Genomic DNA, 24501 nt, shown 5'->3' on the forward strand with positions numbered 1-24501 from the left:
TGAAACCGTTTTCACGTGAAAAGCGAATACACACATATCTCTGTTTTATATATTAGATATGAGATATATTATACACACACACACACACACACACATCTATATATATACATACATACATATAATGTTGGTTTTTATGTTCAGTTATTAGAGAAACAATTTTACATTAATCTGATAGGTTACTCCATACTTTTGTAGAGCACAATTTTATTATTCTTAAACAAGAATATTATTGACAGTGACTTTGAAGTTTTGGCCAGATAAGCCATTGTCTGGCTGTGATGCATTAAAGTTAACCTTGGCTTTATATAGTCTTTGTTGAGTTAAAATGTTTCTTGGGTGTGTGGATTAGAATAGAGTTGTAATTAAGTCATAGGGTGGGTTGTGATGGAGAGACATTTTGGAGAACTTCTTATAAATAAAATTCAGGGTTGTGTTATTGCTTAGAATTTATTCATGCATGAACTTAGTAAGCAGTTGTGTATATTTAGGTGTGTCAGCTTCAAGTTATGAGATTGTTTTTAAGCGATTCACAAAAAGCTATATGTAAGTAGAGGATGTGCTAGTAGTTTTAGTTATTTTTGATTTTATAGGATTTAATTCTTTGCTTTGACAATGTAAAGTTCAAAGTTCAGTCTCTCTCTCTGGATAATATACCTGAGTGGAGCAAGGAATTGAAATGAGCTCAAGTCAAGTAAATATGCTACACAAAAATATGATACTCACCTTCAAGTTCTACTCGGCTCTCAGCTTCAATCTCCAACCGGTGTTTCAACTGATCACGTTCATCATCGGACTGTTTTAACATTGCATTCATCTGCCAGAGCAAGAGAAAGAAACAGAGATAGAAACAAGTAGGCATGTGTATACACCCATCATCACATTTTTTAGAAAGTATATATACATGTATTTATATACATATGCAATTATCATACATTGGCAGCGTCATTCTATCAATAAAAATCACATGTACCGATTGTAGTACACTTTCTTTCTTATCAATAATTAATTATTCCCGCATACTCTATATGAATGGAACAATGCAATGCCAATTGCGCATTACAGTGAAATATCATGTGACCAAACAAACTGATACTTTAAAGAGAAGGGAAATGATGTCAAAGTGTCATCAAGTAAGCAAATTCTACTTGGTCAACTGTAATTGGAGGCAGATCTGATTACTCTACTGGATTTTAAGAAATAAGACCAAGTGGATGTCTACAGTATGTTGCCTTGTGGAATATTATAATAAATTCCATTTGCATTTCTCAAGTGTCATCTAATGAATGCATTGCTGATACAAAACTCAAAGTAGTTAAAAGTAGTAAATTTTAAAAATAATAATTACACATGAGTGTGTATTTGTGTGTGTGCACATGTGTGAAATTTACTGAAATGTCTAAAGGCTACAAATTATGTATGAAACAAGTACTTGTGGGGAGAAGTTTTAGTTTATACCAATAACATTTATTATACTTAATTTGGCAAAGAGAAATTGCAAAAAGCAGTCATATAATCAGTAATGCAGTCCTATAGCAAACAACAGATATGTTGTGGAAGTTCATACTCAGAAGTCTCCATAAAGTAGTTGACAACTTCTACTACATAAGTAGTCAAATTAAGCAACACTAGGGATTTCTGAAAGTACAGCAACTAGACAAAGAAGGGAGTGGAAAAAGTGAAGGGCAGTGTCTCACCACTTACTGCAGTCCTTTGTCATCTACTTGGTGAGATTTGGTGTCTTAAAATCAGCTTTCTTGGCTTCTTATGTCTTCCTCTTCCAAAGGTACCTTCCACTGCATGACACTTCTTTCCCCAATTCTCATGCTCCATATGTATTACACAATCAAAGCAGCTCAGCTTTCATACACTACATCAATTCCTGTTCATCCAGTATTCACATTTATGAATACTGAATGCAAAAGATGTATGTGAGCTGCAAAAATGAGCTGAACATGCTCTTCTAGATGTATAATCTTAATGCATATGAATAAAAAGTAAAAATGTATAGAGAGAAAAACTGGATGAACAGGAATCGATGTAGTGTGTGAAAGCTGAGCTGCTTTGATTGTGTAATACATATGGAGCATGACAATTGGGGAAAGAAGTGTCATGCAGTGGAAGGCACCTTTGGAAGAGGAAGACATAAGAAGCCAAGAAAGCTGATTTTAAGACACCAAATCTCACCAAGTAGATGACAAAGGACTGCAGTAAGTGGTGAGACACTATGCAGAAGAAGATTCATCCAACTATGCAAGTCTGATAAAAAAAAGAAAAAAAAAGCCAATACAAAATGATGATGATGATGATGACATACAATAATAGAAACCTAACTAGCTTAAGGAACTACACATTGCAAAATGTACTCCTAGCTACTCATAAAATGACAAGATGGTCAGAGTAGTAATGTGTTTACTTAATCAATGTTGAACTGGAATGGGTTAAATAACAATAACTGAATAACTCACCTCAGAAACATCCAACATTTGTTGTATCTTTTGTTGCACAAGATTGTGATCACCTGAAATTATACAAAATAAGGATAATGAGGAGGAGAAGGAAGAGAATGATGATGAAACAGCAGCAGCAAAAGCAACGAAAACAACAATACAATTAGAGTTTGAATGTTCAAATTTATGGTTAGGTTAAAGGTTTAAGTTAAGTTTGTTAAGGTTAAGGGATTAAAATCATGTACATTAATGTCTGGGATGAATGTAGGAATTCCAGATTAAGAATATGATTGAAGTAAGCATTAAAGTATAAATTGCAGATTAAGTGGGGATTGGAGTTAGGAATTAAGTAAAAGATTAGGATTAAGACTGCAGCAAGGATCAGGCATTTAGGTAAAGATTAAGATTAGTGATTATAGTTTGGGAAGGTTATGGTGGGATTATGATTAGAAACATAAGTATGAATGAGAGTAGAAGCAGAAATGACTGTGGGAGCTAAGATCTTTGGTTACCATGTTAAGAAAAATTATACTTGGCATTTTATATTAATGACTAACCTTGTGATTAAGTTAGAGATTAGAGTTAAGGATTAAAGTTAAAGTACACAGTAATATCACAAACTAAGATTATAATTAAAGCTATGGATTAAATTTCAGTGAAGTCTTCAAGTTGAGATTAGTTTGTATAAGTAGGGAGATTTTAGAATGGTATGTATGTTTTACAAATTAATTTTACTGACTTTTCCTAGACTTTGGTTTTATCTATTAAGGCTAAGAATTACATTTGCGTAAGAGACTAAGATTAAGGTTTAGAGAAAGATTTAGAGAAAAAAATAAGCTTAAGGATTAAGATTACAGATAGAGATTAAGATGAGTAACTTAGGTTAAGAGTAAAAGTAAGGATTAGTGGTGAGGATTAAGATTAAGATGGTAATAAGGATAAATCATTACAGTTAGAAGTGGAGGTTATGGTAAGAGGTTTAATGGTTAGTTAGGGAATAAGATTACAGGTTATAGGTTAAGGGGTAACAATTAACAAGTTTGGAATTAAGGTAAGTCCAGAGATAGTAGTCTACAGATTAGTATTAAGCATGTGTTCTACATTTGGATTTGACAGTAAAGTGTTGTATTATGATACAACACTATAAGTTAAAAGATTAAAGGATAGAATGATGCAGTTCATATAAGAATGTCTGTTTTATATGTTTGATGGTAGATTTTGTAATGCTATATCTGCCCAGCTCCATACTTGACTCTGTTTCTGTGTGGGTGGATGTGTGTGTGTGTGTGTGTGTGTGGTATCCTATTTACATGTCTTCTTATTGAAGAATTTACTCATTCAGCAATCTATTCATCTGTCTACATGTGACTGTGTGTATGTATGTGTTGATGCACATGTATGTGTCTACCTCTCAATCCATTCTACTATCTACTTATCTGTGTGCCCATATGCATATAACACAGGAATCAAATGGAATGTGAAGGGTGGTTTTTACCTCTTGTCTCTTCACTGTTGCTACAGTCATCCTCGAGGCACTTCAGCTGCAGAAAACAGGACTTCATTTGCTGCAAGATAAAAAAAATGATAACATTAATCCGTTGTTGCTACTGGTTTAAAATTTTGGCATATGGCCTGCAGTTTTGGGAGAGGAGCTTAGTTGATTATATTGACCCCAATGCTCAAATAGTATATATTTTATCAACACCTAAAGGATGAAATGCAAAGTCGACCTCAGCAGAATTTGAACTCAGAATGAAATTTGAAAACGAAGGTAGATAAAAAATTAGAAGAGCATGATGTGTAATATAACAAAAACTAGTATGTTTGTTTTTTACAGGTTCAAAATATGACAAAAACAATGAAAAATACGTAGAACACTTACACTTAAGTGTAACTGATAACAAGATAAAAAGCAGTGAAGTCAGAATATCTTTTGTGAATGTGTACTTTGAAGTGTTCATCAAAGTTACAGTAATTTGCAGCAAGATGTTTGGCAAATACAGGCGCAGGAGTGGCTGTGTGGTAAGTAGCTTGCTTACCAACAACATGGTTCTGGGTTCAGTCTCACTGCATGGCACCTTGGGTAAGCGGCTTCTATAATAGCCTTGGAAAGTGGATTTGGTAGACAGAAACTGAAAGAAGCCCATCATATATATCATCATCATCATCATCATCATCATCATCATCATCATCGTTTAACGTCCGCTTTCCAGGCTAGCATGGGTTGGACGATTTGACTTAGGACTGGTGAAACCGGATGGCAACACCAGGCTCCAATTTAATTTGGCACGAAGGCCAGTCAGGCGGTACTGGCAACGTCCACGCTCAAAATGGTGTCTTTCATGTGCCACCCGCACAAGAGCCAGTCCAGAGGGGGCACTGGCAACGATCTCACTTGAAAATCCTACGAAGGCCAGTCAGGCGGTACTGGCAACGGCCACGCACAAAATGGTGTCTTTTATGTGCCACCCGCACAAGAGCCAGCCCAGGGGCACTGGCAACGATCTCACTTGGCTTGCTGGGTCTTCTCACGCACAGCACATTTCCAAAGGTCTCGGTCAGTAGTCATCGCCTCAGTGAGGCCCAATGCTTGAAGGTCTTGCCTCACCACCTCAGCCCAGGTCTTCCTGGGCCTACCTCTTCCACAGGTTCCCTCAACTGTTAGGGTGTGGCACTTTTTCACGCAGCTATCCTCGTCCATTCTCGCCACATGTCCATACCAGCGCAATCGCCTCTCTTGCACACCACAACTGATGCTTCTTATGTTCAGCTTTTCTCTCAAGATACTTACACTCTGTCGGGTATGTACACTGACATTACACATCCAACGGAGCATATTGGCTTCATTCCTTGCGAGCTTACGCATGTCCTCAGCAGTTACAGCCCATGTTTCACTGCCATGTAGCATGGCTGTTCGTACACATGCGTCATACAGTCTGCCTTTTACTCTGAGTGAAAGTCCCTTTGTCGCCAGCAGAGGTAAGAGCTCTCTAAACTTAGCCCAGGCTATTCTTATTCTAGCAGCTACACTTTCAGCGCACCCACCCCCACTACTAACTTGGTCACCCAGATAGCGGAAGCTATCGACTACCTCTAGTTTTTCTCCCTGGAATGAGATAGAAGTTGTTTCCTGTTTGTTTATAGTGTTTATTGCACTTGAACATCTGCCACATACAAAAACTAACTTCCTAGTTAACCTGCTTTTGATATTGCTGCACCTCTTATGTGTCCATAGCTTGCACCGAGTACATCTTATAGAGTTACTACCTACTCCTTTTCTACATACTGAGCAGGGCCATCTACCTGAAGGGGTTTGTGTTTTATCTACCTTCCTACTTATTAGGATTTGGGTTTTAGCTAGCTTGACTCTAAGGCCCTTCGATTCTAGTCCTTGCTTCCACACCTGAAACTTCTCCTCTAGTTCTGATAGTGACTCCGCAATTAGTGCAAGGTCATCAGTATAGAGGAGCTCCCAGGGGCAACCTGTCTTGAATTCCTCTGTGATCGCCCGGAGGACTATGATAAATAGGAGGAGGCTGAGGACGGAACCTTGGTGGACCCCTACCTCTACCCGGAATTCATTACTGTACTCATTTCCCACCCTCACCTTACTGGCAGCATCTCTGTACATGGCTCGCACAGCTCTCACTAACCATTCTTCTATCCCAAGTTTCCTCATTGACCACCAGATAAGGGATCGGGAGACCCTGTCAAAGGCTTTCTCCATGTCAACGAAAGCCAGGTACAGAGGTTTATCTTTGGCTAGGTATTTCTCCTGCAGCTGTCTTACTAGAAATATGGCATCAGTAGTGCTTTTACCTGGCATGAACCCAAACTGCATCTCATCTAAATTGATTCGCTCCCTAATTAGTTGGGCTATGACCCTCTCCGTAACTTTCATAACCTGATCTAACAGCTTGATGCCTCTATAATTATTTGTATCTAAAGCGTTACCTTTACCTTTGTAGCAGTTGACTATGGTGCTGCTACACCAGTCATTGGGTATGACTCCTTCGTGTATCACCTGGTTCGTAATACGGGTGACTAGGCTGTAGCCAACACTGCCAGATATTTTGAGCATCTCTGCAGTGATTCCTGATGGGCCGGGGGCTTTCCCTGTCTTCATACTCTTAATTGCTTTATCTACCCTGGTACTGTCAACTCGGATAGCTGGTCCCTCTGTTGGGTCGACATACGGCAGGCTCTCTTTCTCCCATTCATTCTCTTTATTAAGCAATCTATCGTAGTGGCATCTCCAGACCTCTTTCTTTGCAGCCTCATTTAGTGCAAGCGTACCATCATCCATGCGAACACATTTCTCTCCTACGACATCACTATTCTCTCTCCTACACTGTCTTGCAACACGGAATACCTCGAGTCTTTGGTCCTCACAGCGCAGAACATTGGCAAATCTTTTCTTATCTGCTTCCCCTCTGGCTAAATAAACCTGTCGCCTAGCTTCCCTTCTGGCAGATTGGTACAATTCCCTGCTACCACCATTCTTCCAGTCCTTCCAAGCCGGTTTCTTTTGTCTAATAGCCCTGTCTACCTCCTTGTTCCACCACCACGTTACTCTGGGTCGGGAGGGGACTTTACACCAGCCACAGATCTGGTCGGTGGCTCTCAACAGGTTGTCCCGCAGAAATCTCCAATTGTCTTCCACGTTGTATGATGCTATATCCCCTTCTATTTCGTCAAATGCTTCAAGTAACTTGTCTCTAAATCTCTGTATGTATATATATATACATATAATCTGTGTGTGTGTGTGTGTGTATGTTTGTGTGCCTGTGTTGTCCTCCCACCATCGCCTGAAAACTGATGCTGGTGTGTTTACATCCCCGTAACTTAGTGGCTCAGCAAAAGGTCCAATAGAATAAGTACCAGGCTTACAAAAAATAAGTCCTGGGGTTGATTTGTTTGACTAAAGGTAGTGCTCCAGCATGGCTGCAGTCAAATGAATGAAACAAACAAAAGAGTAAGTCCCATTGAAGTGCTGTTATTGTGCTTGATGTCATACCTTAAATCTTTTGTTTAATTTTTCTGTGTAACCAACATAAATTAAGTTGTGTTTAATGCATTCAACTGCATACACCAATACACCAAATAGGAATCATTACAGGTACTACTGTCTGCATAAATTTTAACATTTCTGTTATAATTTGTGGTGAAGCTAGCCTGATTTACACTTGTTGCCCAATGAACAGGGTTTACCTTGCAACTGTTTCTAGGGGAAATTTCAATGTAGTTTTGATTACAATAAGATATACTGGTCGGTAGTTGTCTTGCATTTTTGTTACATTTAATGACTACAGTATGTAGGTGAGGAGATATTTCTCAACAATAAACCTTTTCCTGTTCCTCCCTTCATACTTTAACCTCTCAACAGATCACATAAAGCCATTATTCTCTCTCTCTCTCTCTCTCTTCTATTCTCCCTCTCAATTGAAAGGATTCTGTGGTTTTGTGAGTTACAAAGCAACCTCACTAGTGCTGGTGCCATAAAAAAAGCACCGAGTTCACTCTATAAAGTGGTTAGTATTTGGAAAAACATCCTGCTGTAGAAATCATGTTGACAATGAGATGAAGCAAGATATGATCTTCTGACCTGTTAGATCCAGTTGAACCATCCAGCCCATGCTAGCATGGAAAGTAGATGTGAAATGATGATGCTATAGCAACAGGGCTATATGTCAAGGGAGAAGTAACTCTGAATAAGAAATGATATAGAGAGACGGGGACTCTTTAGTTAAATTGCAGAAAACATCTTTAATGATGATGGTTTGATAAAATGCACTCAGATTGCATTGCAAGACATGTATAACAAGGTTGGTGAATATTTTTCTATTGAAGTATATACCAGGTGATGAAGGACTGCAGAAGGGGGAAAGATAAAAAACTATGGTGAGTGGAAGATGTTGTGAGATACATTCACTGTGGAAAAATTAATATATGATGATAATAATGATGAAGCCTTTAAGTGGTCATTCAACTTGCTTGCAATATCAATTAAACCTCCCCAAATTACACCCTACAATCATATAAAAGGAAAGAAACATTAGATATTGTGGTCCTAGATAAATAATGTCTGAATAAACAACAACAACAACATGGACATGTCCAAAGTGATTTTGATCTACTGGATCAGTAATAACATGGTTAAACAACAAACACAGCCTGGAAACTTACCTCAAGCTCATTTTCTTTGAATGCCAGCCTCTCCTGCATTTCTGAATAGTCAGCATTTGATTGTTCACAACTGTCAGATAGCTCACGATATCTAGATAGGGAAAGAGAAAGTTTCATTTTACATTCATATATATATTTTACATACAGATGTACATAATCATAAGTGTGTGTAGTTGTCTTTAATACCATACCAAAATACATCAGAATGGAAACAGATCTCATAAAATTCAAAAGTTCACTGGACAAATTTCTTCAAAAAATTTCGGACCATCACCCTATTAACCAAACCAATATATGATTAACAATTCTAAATACATAACTTAATGAACTAATCCTTTGATTTTATTAAAACAGAATTGATAACTGTATCAGAACCTGAGTGCATAGCATCTTGTAGTAGAAACAGCTGTAAACTAATGAAATTTATGACATAATTGTTTATTCCTCTGTTGTTGAGAGAGAGAAAGAGAGAGAGAGATTTATATATCAGTATGCAAGTTTGTGAATCTATGTATGAGCAAGAGTATGTAATGTAATATGAGAGAGATGACCAATAAGATAACTTACTTCTCATCCCAACCTTCAACCTCTTGTATGAGCTGAAAAGAAAGAAAGAATAGGTAGTTTGATTAAGAAGACATTTAGTTACAAAAATATAATATACTGCATATTAAGATTCTGCTGAGACTATATTACCATGTTACTCATATCTAAGTGCACAACTATAGTGAAACATTCAATGAAAACAATTCTATAACTCATGTGTTTTCATTTATTTATTGATTGAGTATTTATCTCTTTATCTCTTTTTTTCTACTTTATGGGTTTATTTCTTATTTCTCTTTTTCTTTACTTTTTTATTTCAAGTTTTTTTTAAATTTAAAAAAAAAATTTTTTATTTTTATTTTTTTTTATTCTGTTATTTTATTTCTTCTATTTCTTCTCTTACTTTATTCCAATTCTTTTATTTCTTTTGTTACTTTATTCGAATTTTACTAAATCTTATTTATATATGTATCTAACTTTATTATCCGTATTTTTACTTCTATTACTCTCAATTTGACTTCTATTACTTTTATATTATATTTTATTTTTTTATTCTTTAACTTTTATTTTATTTTTGATCTTCTCTTTCTATCTTATATACGCTAGTTAAATACAATCCAATCTATTTATCATTCACTCTATGCTGAATTGTGGTACAGTATCAGCAGATTTCTGAAATCCAGCGAACATTTATGCAGATATAACAGTTTAAAGGATAAGCCTATTATAATGGATAATACTAAGTGGACTTTTCCGTTTTCTCTCTCTTTTTCTTTTTTCTTTGTGATGTAATCTTGGGACTGAAAATGTTTGCGGTTGAAGAGAGCTTTAAACCATCCTTTATATCAACAATATATTTTGATGTAATGACAGTTTGTGTATAAAACTTGAAACACGTGTACCGCGATATCCTTTGTGTTCTGTTTTCAATTTACATTTAATATATTCTTTCACCTCTGCCACTATCCAGCATATACAGATGTTTACACTTATCAAGTATATATATATATATATATATATATATGTATATATATATATATATATATATATATATATATATATACATATATATGTATATATATATATGGCTTCATGACTTTCTGAAGGATTGAGTTCAGGATATTCTGAAGTATAGTGTTCACATCTCCAGTCATAAAATTCCAGCCAGTTTGGGTGTTGTAGCTCGGTGCAGTAAGAGTTCCAGTCTGATTTATTCCAGCCAAAATGAGCAGTTTGGAGATGGCTGTGGTTTTTGTTACTGCCCAAAAGGGTCAGATTGGCAATGATCATAGCATGATCAGAGTCGCCTAAAGGTTTTAGGAGTAGAGGTAAAGAGTAGATCCAAAGTTTTGTCACCTCTTGTTGGGGAGTTGATTACTTGAAACCAGTTTGAATCCAGCACTAGCTCAATGAAATCATTTGCACTTTGCGGTCAACGAAAGGTTTTCCAATCAATCTCAGGGTGATTGAAGTCACTTGCAATAAAAACATAAGTGGCTGTTTTCCTGGCAGCAGTTCTGAGGATATCACAAAGATATGTGTCCTGATGATAATGTCCAAGCAGATGTGTTGACATGGTCATATGTATATCGCAGAAGAATGCTTCTTGTTGTGATTGATTCAAATCAATGCAAGGAATTGCTGAAAAGTTTGAATGAATGTAGACCACTATGACGATTAATGCAGTCTTTGCAAAACAAGTTGTAGCCAGCTATGCTGAAAACCCCATCACAGAGTAAGGAATGTGCCCATGTTTCCATGACAGGGTCGATAATTTTGACATAAGAATCAAAAAGATGTATCTTGTTGCACAAGCTACAAGCATTTGTACCTTGATTTCAGCTTATAATGAACTGTAGGGGATGGTAGGGTGTTCTAATTTAGTTTCAGTTGTTTCATTGCCAGCTATTGTGGGTACAGTGTGCTCAAACCACCTGGTATGTCTTCTCCATGTTTCGCCAGCCTAAATAAACTTCCATATCTGCCCATCGTCATGTAGGCTGAAGCTTTCATGTTGTGCTTCAAGGCAAGTGAAATCGAAATCGAACCAAATTCGACGAGTGGCACCCATGCCAACCTCTCCTTCATTGGACACTGAACTCAGCTTGCATAGACCTGTTGGGGCAACTGTACCAGTGAAGCGCTAAGAGCACCGTCCAAGTGTGATCATTGCCAGAGCAGCTGTTTGGCTTCCATGCCAGTGGCACGTAAATAGCACCATTTGAGCGTGATCGTTACCAGTGTCGCCTTACTGGCACTTGTGTCAGTGGAACATGAAAAAACATTCGAGCGAGATCATTGCCAGTGCCGCTGGACTGGATCCCATGCAGGTGGCACGTAAAAAACACCTTTTTGAGCGTTGCCGTTGCCAGTACCACCTGACTGGCCTTCATGCCGGTGGCACGTAAAAGCACCCACTACACTCTCGAAGTGGTTGGCGTTAGGAAGGGCATCCAGCTGTAGAAACCCTGCCAAATCAGATTGGAGCCCGGTGTAGCCATCTGGTTCACCAGTCCTCAGTCAAATTGTCCAACCCATGCTAGCATGGAAGGCGAGCGTTAAACGATGATGATGATGATAACTGTTAGCAAATATGGATGCATAAAGCTGTATCGTGCATATACACTTGCTTGAACAAACTGAACGACGATATAAGCATATATATATTACCAAACACTGAAAAGAAAATGGTGTAAACATTCTACAAGACAAAAGGAGAAAAATCATGGACACGCAGAGTATTTATAGTAATGGAAATAGAAGTCTCTTACTTGTTCTTTACGGTCCTCCAAGTGTTGGATTTGATCTGACATTGTTTGTACTTGTGACTGTAGTGTAGTGATCTCTTCAGTTTTTGCATTTACTTCATAAGAATTCTGCATGTAGATAGAATAGATGGATTAAATATATGGAAAAGTGGTGTGTTGCTGGTTGGGGATTGTTAGTAGTGCTGGTGTGCTGAATAAAGAGATCTGCTCTTAGTGGAAAAATATCAGTAGTGATGGACTGACAGTAGCAATATGTTCATAATTGTATATAGAAAGTAAATGCAGATTGTGAATGGAGACCTGTTAACATTGGAGAACTACAGAGAATGGAGGTCTTCTTCAGATTGTCTATAAAATTTATAGTGTTTATAAAAAGTAAACAGTGTGTATATAGAGGCCACACTGAATATAAAAAGAATATGAAGGTGAAAGTGTACATGTAATGGTTATTTTTATTATTTATCGTTTTACTCAGTGATCTACTTTAAACAGTATTTTGCCAATAATACTGAACTCAATAGTCATTTCAATCTCTATTGAATGGCTAAGTTGCATTTCAGTATAAAGGGTTGCAGCTCAACACAATGTACACACACACACACACACACACACACACACACAAATGTTTTTAATGTTTTAATATTATTATCATTTTAAGCGAAAAACAATGCAATTTTTAAAAATAATATAACTTGATGGATACATAGCAAAACATACACATATATCTTCATTGCCAGTGTTGTTTTAGATTATATGATTTAGTAAAGAAATGCCTTGCAGCCCTAGATATCACTATGTGAAAAATCTGACACCTAGGCACATCCTAGTAGACACAATAACATAAAATAAAGAAATGATAGCGGCCATTATGATGATGATGATGCATGTGTGTGTGTAAATACTTTATGGGATGTCTGTACCTTATTTCCCTTTGTTATGCCCACATTATTGTACTCTGCTGTATTTCACTTATATTCTTGTTTTTGCTCTTATTCTTATTCTTACTCTACTCTAGTTGAAAGGATAAGCACACTTTATCTATTCTTAACTGACTTTTATGTGTTAGTCCCCTAACTACTTAGACCCTCTGAAGAAGCCTAGGGGCACATCCATTATCCAAGCCTTGTCTGTTCATCCCTGCATAACATTTAGGTGATGGAGATAACCTGGAAGATTTTGTTGCCTCTTGGAAGAAACAGCCGTAAGGAACTAGTACCTGCACACCCATTTGCTCATTTGTTTCTATATACTTGTATGTATTCACACCCTTATCTATGCAGTTACCAGCTTTTCCGCTCATTAATCTGTATCACTCATACATGTGTGTGTATTCATCCAATACAATTGAATAAATAGACATACTTGAATGTTTACTGGCTGATGTCTGTCGATTTTATACCCTCTCCATTTTCTTATTTACTTTTAAATAAAGTATATATATATATATATAATGACAGCTATAATAAGACATTTTGCCCATGAAAATGCAGAGTGATGAATTTAGAAAGAAGGAATTTGCGAAGCCATTCTTAACTGTTACACTATGCCTCTGTATATAAGAATACACTGCATATATAAAGCAGAAATTGTATACACAAGACACTATGTTTTTTTTGTATGACTAATGTATTCTTTATAATCAATGTATGTATACATTAACACACACACACGTGTATGAACCAATTTAATTACAAGTAAACAAAAAATAAATAACAGTCACCTTTTCTTGCTTTTCACTAACTTCCTTCAGTTCGTCACTTAAAGACTGGATCTGAAAAATAAAAAAGTGATATACATGTATATATATATATATATATATATATATATATATATATATATATATATATATATATATATATATATATATATATATATATATAGGTTCAAAAAAACAATAACAAAAAAACAACAAAGTGAGGACGTGATACGGATAGTGTTATTGGACGCTCAGGAAAGGAAAGAGAGAGTAAACACACACACACAAATTCTATACAAACATGTAAAAGTGGGTGATGAAATGATGTCTATCTTCTATTTTTTACTTGTTTCAGTCATTAGACTGTGGCCATGCTGGGGTACCACCTTCAAGAATTTTAGTCCAACTTATTGACCCCAGTACTTATTACTTTATGAAACCTGGTACTTATTCTATTGGTCTCTTTTGCCAAACTGCTAAATAATGGGAACATAAAGATACCAATACCAGTTGTCAAGCAGTAGTGGGGGACAAACACAGACACACATACAACAGGATTCTTCCAGTGTCCACCTACTAAATCTACATACAAGGCTTTGGTCGACTCAGGGGTAGAGTAGAAGACACTTACCCAAGGTGCAATGCAATAGAACTGAACTTGGAACCATGTAGTTGGGAAGCAAACTTTCTACCATAGCCATGCCTGCACCTATATTATTTATGTATATATTCTAAGTTCGATTAGATAAAAATTTCAGCATTCAATTAAAAATCTTGGTTGTTTACTCATTTAATGTGTAGACTGGTATTTGAAGTAGTCCACTGGTGCAGAAACTCAAGGTAAACTGAAGTCTTTCCTGATCTCCCTCTTCCACAGGTTCAACACTTAGTGCTCAGTACTTTCTTTTGTAGCTATCATCCTCCTTATGATTCACATACCCATACTAGTGCAGTCTTCTCCCCTGCACACTACATCAGATTCTTCTAATATCTTTTTTTTTTTTCAGCTTGTTTGTTCTCTATTCATACAAATTCAGTGAAGCATGGTAACTTCATTTTATTCTGACCTTTTTAAACCATTTACACTGAAGATCCATACCTTGTCACCATGCAGCATTACACTTCAAACACATCATCATACAATCTATCTTTCACATTAAGAGAAATGTCCTTTGTTGCTACAAGAGATAATAGCTCCCTGAACTTTCCCCAACACATTCCTGCACTTGCTAATTAGCTAAGCCAGGTAACAAAAGTTATCACCTGCTTTAATACAGACAGTTGCATATTTGAAAGAATCTATGACCATTTCCACCTGCTGCATATGATGTCTAACTTCTATACTAGCTTGTCTTTAAATCTATTACATCTCTTATGCATTCATTGTTTACAGAGTATACCATATAGGAGCTTTTTAATATTCCTTTTCTAGAAACCAAGAAAAGCCATTTTCTGAACTGTAGTAGGGATCTATCCTGATGAAAATATATATCTACTAAGCTTACTTTGAGGTATCTCAATTCTACATTTTGATTCCATCTCTAGAATATTTTCTCCAAATTTTCTACAGATTCTGTCTGTAACATACTATAAACAGTCAGTTTTAAACTTCTCTGGTAAAGCTTGGAAGATTATAATAAACAGAACAGAGCAGAATAAACAAAGTGGAATATTAAGTACTGATGGACCCCTACTTGCATGCTAAATTTGTCATTGTACTCATCCACCATGCCGATCTCCACATGCACAACCCTCACAAGCTATTTGTCTATGACTAGATTCTTTAGGAATCACCATATTTCAAAGCAAAGGCTTTCTCTTAAGCTTTCACAAGAACGATATGTATATGGGCTGATTTATAGCTAACTTCTGTCAAGGAAAATGCCATCAATAGTACAGCTTCCTTGCACAAAGGCAAGCAGTATTTCATCAAAGTTAATCCTGTTCCTAATTGCTTTTACGATAACTCTTTCTGTAACTTTGATAGAATGCACCAACAGTTTGAAGCCTCAGCAGTTGTCTCTCTTTAGTGCATCTGGTTTGTCCTTGTAGCATAAATGATGCCAGATCTTGGTTATATCCTCCTGTATTACCTCAATGACTAATCCAATGGCTGTCCTATTGCAGCAGCTGCTTCCTCTTACTCATTCTATCTACCCCATAATAATATAAATGATACATACGTGTGTGTGTGTGTGTGTGCTCCCCCCCCCCCCCCCTGAAGAGTGTAAAACAAATGTGGTCAATTATTTACCTCGTCATCTTTCTGTTCAATCATGGAACTGTGATCCAGCAATTTGTCTTGGAGGCATGATACTTGGAATGCTAAAGTTTCCATCTCTTTCCTCAACTTTCGGTTTTCAAGCTGTAACAAGAAATTGATATATTTTTTTTTATGAATAGATATATACCCTGTAACTCACATAAAAGGAAGAATTTGGTGTTTTGTAAGAGAGGCTGAGAGAGAACAGATTTGTCAAATATGTCTCTGTGTATGTTGAATATTCCATATCTCCTTCACATGTTTTATTGAGATCTATTCTCCCTATCTGTTAACCATTTAGCATTTAAACCAACTCTATCCAGACCAAATATTCTACCTGTTTTATGCTCAAACTAGTTAGATCTGGCCTTTTACACCTATCCCATAATGTCATTCTAAAAAATAAACATTCACATCATCAAAATCTCAAAACAATGAGGTAGTGTATGATTAATTGAGAACAATGCGAATGAATAAGCATTACATTTGCCAGAGTGACCTGAATGTTAAGGGGTTAAATCATACAGACATTGAAGTCAAAGAACTGAGAACTTGTTTAGTTGCTATGCATCCTTGGCAATTATATATCTCACTTCGATGAATGAAAATTGTACTGCCTTGGATCATGTTTGTGTATGCATGTATGTGTACATGATGTATATAAATACATATACACAAATTAATAACAAATTGGAGAAGAAACATTTAATACAGTTCAGCAGTTTATTTAGGCTGCTCTTGTGGTCTGCTACTCTGGAGTTATCCCAATATGTAGTTGGTTCTTCAAGCATTGTTAGAAAAACTATAGAGCAGTAGTTCCCAAAGTGAGCGGTATTGCTCCTCTGGGGGTGGTGGAAAGTCCCAAGGGGGTGAAAAAAAGTGAGGCAATAATGGGGTAGTGATTCATGTAAAAACACCAAATTAAGGGGAGATCATGAGGTTAAGTTTTATTTGTGAAATACAGTTGCCTTGAATTTTCTTCAGAAAGAGGTCTATGTTTGTGATGGTTACTTGGGGTGGGGGCGCTAAGAATGTGGTCTGGGTGTCGGGGGGGGGGGGGGGAGCCCGAAAAAGTTTGGGAACCACTGCTCTAGAGCAATAGATCACTGGGATAGTCTAAAAAGTCTCTGTATGAGTGTGTGCACATGCACATGCATGGATGATCATACAAACATGTACATTTTATCAAAGGTGCCTGTGAGATTAACAGTTTAGCTTTTCAAAGAATAAATGGTCGAAGGATAAATAGGCTGCAACAAGTGGAAAGAAATCATATTGAAACTGACATACAAAAGAAATACTAACATAGAAATGTAGATGTAAAACCGATGATAATGATATATACAAACACATACACAGATATTGTATATGTATATATTTATATACAAACCAAAGGATCAAAGGTTCTTCCTGAGCCACAGGTGCACAAGGCTGGTTTACTGGATTCTATGGCATATATATTCCCTACCTGGACAGGACACTAGCCTGTTGCAGGATTACTACTTTTGCCAGCTGAGTGAACTGGAAGAACATGAAATGAAGTGTTTTACTCAAGAACACAATGCGTTACCAAGTTCAGGAATTAAAACCACAATCTTAGATCATGATTACAATACCCTAATAATCTAAGCCATGTGCTTCCACATATTTACACACACACACACACACACATGCACATATACTTAAATATGTATAAACCCATACAAACTCATGCAAATACAATATATACACTTGATATACAAGCTTTCTCCTGTTCTTTCACTCATACATACATCTATCCTTCATACATTCAGACTTATAGACTCACCTTGTATTGTTCAAGGTCTACTTCAAATGTTCCAGTAGAATCAGCGTGGGTTCTCGCTTCCTCTTCCATCAAAGTAAGCTGTGAAGTAAAAACTTTATATATATATATTGCTGGGCGAGGTCATGAAAGTTATAAAAAAGTTATAGCTCAATTAGAGAGAGTTACAGTTGATGAGCTCAGTTTTGTGCCAATAATGAAACAACTATAGGAGGAGTACCTAGTTAAAAGTAAGCCACTGTACTCAGTATTTTTGACTCTGTTGGCAGGGTCCCTTGATTACTGAGGAAGCTAAGGGTAGACAAATGGCTTGTGAGAGCCTTACAATTCATGTACATGGGTGCTGTCAACAAAGAGAATTAGTAATGAATTTAGTGTGCAGGTAAGAGATCCTCATTTCTCATTTCTCTCCAATTCATTATAGTCCTCTATGTTATAACAGGAGTTTAAGACTAGTTTACCATGGGAACTGTGATATGCTGATGACTGTTGATATAGCTGAATCTATAGTAGAATTAGACAAAAAATTAGTGTGAAAGTAAAATTCAGAATTAAACTGCTTTGAAGTTAACTTAGTAAAGACTAAAGTTTTAGTAAGCAAGGAAACAAATAAGATGCTAATTTCTTCAGGAAAATGGCCCTGTTTGATAAGTAGGAAAGATGTAAGCAGAAATTCCTATAGTGTACTCAGTACAAGCTAAGGAAACACAGAAAGTTTAACAGAGAAAGTAGCCTTTGTATGTGACAGATCCACAGGAGCAGTAAACACCAAGAAAACAGAGGAAATAAGTTTTCATAAATGTCCAGGAGGATCAACAGAGGTAGTAGATAGCTTCTGTTACCCAGGGACCTTGCTAACAGTGAAAAAATAACAGGCTGGAGAAAGGTCAGAGAGCTTACAACTCAGTTGGCAACAAAAGATTTCTCTCATAGTGAAAGGCAGATTGCAAGATCCTTGTGTACAAACAGCACTGCTACATGGTAAAGAGTCTGAATGTGGCAGACTAGTGAAAACTAGAAAGTGAAGTTAGAATACTCCAGTGTAATGTGCATTGTACATGAATAACAAAATACAGATGTGTTGAGAGAAATATAGGACATATGTAGAAGAAGATGACCAAGTCAGCAGTGGAGGAGGATGCTCAGAGAACATAGCTGCTAGAATAAGAATGGACTGGTCAAGGTTCAGAGAGCTGCTACCTCTGTTGGTAACAAAGGGCTTCTCCATCAGAGTGAAAGGTTGACTGTACGATGCCTGTGTGTAAACAACTGTGCTATATGGCAGTTAAACATGGGCTGTGACTGCAGAGGACATGTGAAGGCTTGAAAGAAATGAAGCCAGTATGTTCCACTGGATGCATAAAATCAGTGTGCACGTACAACAGAGTGTAAATGTCTTAAGAGAAAAATTGGGTAATAGAGGGATCAGATGTAGTATGCAAGAGAGAAGACTGGACTGGACTGGTATGGATGAGGACAGCTGTGTAAAGAAGTACTGATCAATAAATGTAGAGGGAACCTGTGGAAGAGGTATACTCAGGAAGATGTGGGATGAGGTGTTGAAATATGACCTTCGAATGTTGTAACTTACAGAGGTGATGACAAGTGACCAAAACATTTGGCGATTTGCTGTGCTTGAGAAGACATGTCAAACTAAGTAAAATCAAATAGTCATGGCCAGTGCAGGTAATACATAAAAGACACCCATGCTGGTGACACATAAAAGATACTGAGTACACTCTGGAGTGGTTGATATTCGGAAGGGCATCAATTCATAGAAATTAAACCAAAACAGACAACTTGAGCCTGGTGCAGCTCTCCAGTTTACCAGTTCCAGTTAAATCATCTAATCCATGGAAAACACATGCTAAATGATAATGATGATGATGGAGTTGATGATAATGAGAGAGGAAGACTATTGAATAAAGTGCTGGTTACTTAATGTGGATGGAACTTATGGAAGAGAGAGACTCAGAAAAACATGAAACTAAGTAGTGAAAGCTGATATCAGGACTTAGAACCTGTACAGATGACAAAGGAGTAGAATGACTGATGTAATGAAGTGCTCAAGACCTTCTGATCTTGGTGACAATGAGGTTTTGGAAGCATAACATGTATAACCACAACTGAGTCCTTTGCCCAGTTTCCTTCTAAAGGCTTCCCCAACATTTATCATTTCTCTATCACTGATGCCTCCATCATCTGCCTACCTGCAATATTCCACTGCTGTCATGAAATGAGAGCAGTGGAATATTTCATCATCATCTTTTTCTATCTTACTATCTGGAACCAATTTCATTTGACATCCATCTTTCATTCTTAACACTGTCCAACTCCACTCACATTTTACATTGATCACCCATCTCTCATTTACGAGCATCATACAACCCTCCTCACACACTGCATTTGTTTCTCTTCTCAAACTCTTGTAACTTACCCACCTGCACAATATTTCCTTTTCATCTTTCCCATTTACTATAATTAGAGAATGGTTTCGCCACCCTAATTATATCCCATTTTAAACTGAATTTGACGCTATTATCTTTGAGCTCCCAAACCTTCATGGTAATGATGTTCTACCTGTCCTGTGTCTTAATTTAAGGGATGATAAATGGTTGCATAATTGCTGTTTCAGATTTACAGAGCAACCTATATAAATGTAAGTATTATTTACTGTCATCACATTACACCTGTAAACTACATTTTCAACCATACAGTGACCAGAAAGCAGACATAAATTAGCAATCAACACAGCATGTGCATTAGACTAGCCCCTAGGGTTAAATTCTCAGTACACATAACCTGAATATTTCACTGGATGTACTTCAGTATCCAATATATTTATTTGACTAAAGGTGGTGTTTACAAGTTAATTCAACCCAACCTGGTGCCTATCATTTAAGTACCTGATTCTCTCCCAAATCCTTAATATTGCATATATATCTATATATATCGTTTGTGAAACACATAAATCCAAAAGAAGAAGTACACTCTAAGATGAAGAGCAGTATACCTTCCCCATTTTTAATATATAAGACCTGGCAGACTTTGATTCAGTGAAGAGAATGTACATATGCACTAAGCCTCAGGAGAGAATTTATGATTCAGAAGCTGTGAAACTGCACCTCTTCCTATCGGTTTATGCAGGAAGTGTGGTGGGGGATTGAGGGGGTGGGACAAGGAGGAGAAAGAGTGAAAAACTGAACTGGCAATATATGCAGAAAGTGAAAAGAAGCTAAGTGGAAAGTGAGGAGTGTAGTAAGTAGTAGGGAAGGAAGACACATTACTAAAAAAAGACTAGAATGGGATATGACAAACATATACTTCACTGTGTAAGAAGTGATGAGTCATGTCTGGTCAAAAGGTGACAAAGGTCACATTCTTAGGAATAAAATCTATTTTAAAACACATGACATATAAAATTTGAAGGCATTTAAAAATATGGAAGCAACTTTAAAAGCCTTTGAATAATAATAATAATAATAATAATAATAATAATAATAATAATAATAATAATAATAATAATAATAATGATAATAATAATGTTATACAATACCTTCTCACACATGGTTTGAACCTTGTCCTCAAGGATCTCATTTTCCTTTGTTGTGATGAATAGCTTCTCTTCAAGGTTTCGGATAATTGCTGAGAAATAATAATAATAAAGTTTTTGCATCATCGTTTAACGTCCACCTTCCATGCTAGCATGGGTTGGAAGTTAATAATAATAAATACACATTTATTGAATGGTTGAAAATGTATGTAAGAGTGTACACACGTGTGTGTGTGTGTATGTGTGTATGTGTGTATATATGTATCTATGTATGACTGTATATCCTATGTGTTAAGTGTACACGTTTTTCTATTACTTGTAAATTAATAATAATTTTCTCCTTCATATATTTGTTTTTGTTCTTATTCTTTTTTTATTGTCTTCCCTATCCTGGGCTAGTTTTTGAGTAAGAGAACTCTTTTGAATACACTGGCCTGTCCTGTCTATGATCGTTGCTTTTTTTTTTGTTAAGCTTTTTTTTTGTTTTCTTTCTCTGCTTGTATGTACATTTTTACTTAAATATATATGACAGACTCTCCCATTGGTTTCAACATATGAGGTCCGAACAACTGACCAATGATCTCTTTGTTATGGAGAAGTTTCACATCATTTGCCAACTCTTGAGACAAAAAAAAAAAAAGATCTGCCTGCTGACATGTGCCAAAATTCTTTCTCAGGAAAGTCAAAGAAAACTCATCCTGAAGCAGGATAAATGGCAGATGGTTTTAATCAGAAGGGCATCTAAAGTACAGTAACCATGATTTATGTTAACAGTCATTTCAATCTTCTGATATGTATAGTCAAACAAAAGACCAACTGAATGAAACAGTGGTTTGCATATATAATCCTAGTTAACTCAACAAGTATTTTCAATTGCAGCCTTGTGAGGATAATTTGGTAGATAGAGATAGCACAGTTAATATTTGTATATATATCATGTTTATAATTTGTTTATACACTCCTGCATAGCAACCAATCATATATCAATATACTGAAATCATTTAAAGAGGTAAAGAATAAAGATTTTCATACAAAAATACAAAAGTACTCAATACACATCTATTTTGGAATATTTCTGTTATAAGTAAACAGGATTAAATCATCATGCCTAGAAATTTCATGTAGCTGACTTAACACGGAAATTTCTTGCAACTTATATTTAAGTTAACCTTTCCCTCACAACACATCAACTAGTTTGCCACTGCAAATTATCAATAGTCAAACAAATTTGGAGATCAAAGAGATTAGGAAAGAATGCAGGTTGCTAAAATCAGAGGTGCTGGCACAGTAATGCAACAGCTTCAGTATTTGGTCCTCAGCAGAGGAAAGATTGATAAAAAGCCAAACTTACTAACTTAAATTTGGTTTTTGTGCCTATCCTCACCTATAATCAAGAATGCCAGTTAATGACTGAAAGAGTGTAATTGTGAATACAAGCAGCTGAGATAGGGGTCTTCCAAAGAATCTATGGAGTAGCTTTACTCAGAAGAGTGTGAAACTCAGAGATAAGGATGTTTCTCTCTAGGTCAAATTGCTATTTCCCGGTATTGAAAAATCACAGCTCTGGTACTATGGACATTCAGTAAGAATGTTGTAGGAAAGGATTACAAGACAGATTCATCAAACTGAGCTAATTGGCAGTAGACCTGGGGCTAGATCAAGAGTGAAATGGTTGGAAAATACCCATAGTCTCAGTTGGTCACACTAAGGAATCCAGCAGGAAAGGGTAATGATAGTTGCTTCTGATATGATCCCAAGGAGAAGGTATCTGAAGACTCTAACAAACTGGATCCATCCATAAATAGTTGGTGGCAGAAATGGATGGATGGATGAATGAATGTCTGATAGAGTAGCTCAACTCCAGATACTTTTTTAAAAAGGCTTTACATTACCTATAAGGCCAATTAAAGATGACTAATAGGTTTAAATATTCCAGCTACCACTTATTAGATCATTATTATAAACTTACAGAGGAATATGGTCTACTGTGAGATCAATCACTCAAAACTATTTGGTATGATGAAATAATCCTGTTTAAAAAAATACACTTGTACACACAAACACACACACATACACACACAATAGTGAAATTAAAAACTTACAGAGAGGATTCTCCTTCGGTTTACTGCTCCCCTGCATGTAGAAGAAATAGAAGTAGAAATAATATGCCTACAAGTACATGCATATATAAATACACACAAACATATGCAGGAAAAAGCAGTAGATCCTTCAGTTATTGCTACTGAATTACTGAAAATATCAAATGAAGTAAGACTCAAGCTTGTTGCTTACAAAGTCAACTGGTGGGGAAAGAATGATATCAAATGAGTGGCACAGAATTATAACTGTCAACTGCTACAAAGGTAAATATATATAAAATATATATATATATATATATATATATATATATATATATATATATATATATATATATGCAAGAGAGTTAGGGGTTGAGGATTCAACCCACTAAGGGATAGTATCTATCCAATATACGGCTGGAAGGGTACCCAATTATTGTTACACTAGTGTTATATCAAGTGTAATAAGTGGAGCGGGTAAAGGGGAGGGGGTTACCCTAAATTTTTATATCAATTAGAAAATGGAGGATAATATGCTGTACCCAACGACTTGCAGACATTTAGAAACATGTGGAGAAGGAAGATACAAGATCTATAAATGCCCAAGGAATGACACTTTCTTCAGAAAAAACATGGAACAACTTTCATTATTCCTCATCAACCCCCCCCCCCCTCCTTACAGTAACACCTGATTGTGCCATTTTTACAGACCAAGAATCAACTTGTCATCTTCTATTGAAAGAACTGTATAGATATAAACACATTTTTTTTTTTGCTTCTTTCTTTCCTTCTCTTTTCCATTGACATTAAGAAAAAACACATTTTTTCACTTTGAAAACACTTTTCTTTCAGACTCCCTGGTGAGCTGGCTGAACCAAAGTAAGCATCTGTTCTAGCCACCTACTTAAAAATATATATTCTTTTTCTTTGTCTCTTGTTCAAAACCTTCCTTTCAGATACACTGGAACACACACACACGTACACACACACACAAACACACACACACTCTCTCTCACTTTCTCCTTCCACTATCTCCCCATTCCTCTCCCTCTTTTCCTACCCTATACACTCCACATTACTCTTCTTTCCCCCTCTCTCTATCCACTCCAACCCATTCACTTATACTATAAAAAGAGACAAATCCCTTCACAAAATTTAAA

General features: G+C 36.3%; 1 protein-coding gene across 2 annotated transcripts in view; it reads right to left on the reverse strand.

The window, feature by feature from the left end:
- LOC106880786 (uncharacterized) overlaps positions 1–24501 on the reverse strand; it is a 148024-nt gene that overhangs the window by 36601 nt on the left and 86922 nt on the right. For both annotated transcript variants that reach the window (XM_089364997.1, XM_089364998.1), the window contains 11 exons: positions 23366–23396; positions 21267–21355; positions 17714–17791; positions 15898–16008; positions 13668–13718; positions 11951–12055; positions 9201–9232; positions 8634–8724; positions 3943–4012; positions 2466–2518; positions 724–814 (listed from right to left, as the gene is read on the reverse strand). In XM_089364997.1, the coding sequence (XP_089221123.1) occupies positions 724–814; positions 2466–2518; positions 3943–4012; positions 8634–8724; positions 9201–9232; positions 11951–12055; positions 13668–13718; positions 15898–16008; positions 17714–17791; positions 21267–21355; positions 23366–23396 (802 nt within the window). The remainder of the gene's footprint in view (positions 1–723; positions 815–2465; positions 2519–3942; positions 4013–8633; positions 8725–9200; positions 9233–11950; positions 12056–13667; positions 13719–15897; positions 16009–17713; positions 17792–21266; positions 21356–23365; positions 23397–24501) is intronic.

The sequence above is a fragment of the Octopus bimaculoides genome, chromosome Z (assembly GCF_046866305.1).
Source record: "Octopus bimaculoides isolate indiv1 chromosome Z, ASM4686630v1, whole genome shotgun sequence".
In the NCBI taxonomy this organism is placed as follows: Eukaryota; Metazoa; Mollusca; class Cephalopoda; order Octopoda; family Octopodidae; genus Octopus; species Octopus bimaculoides.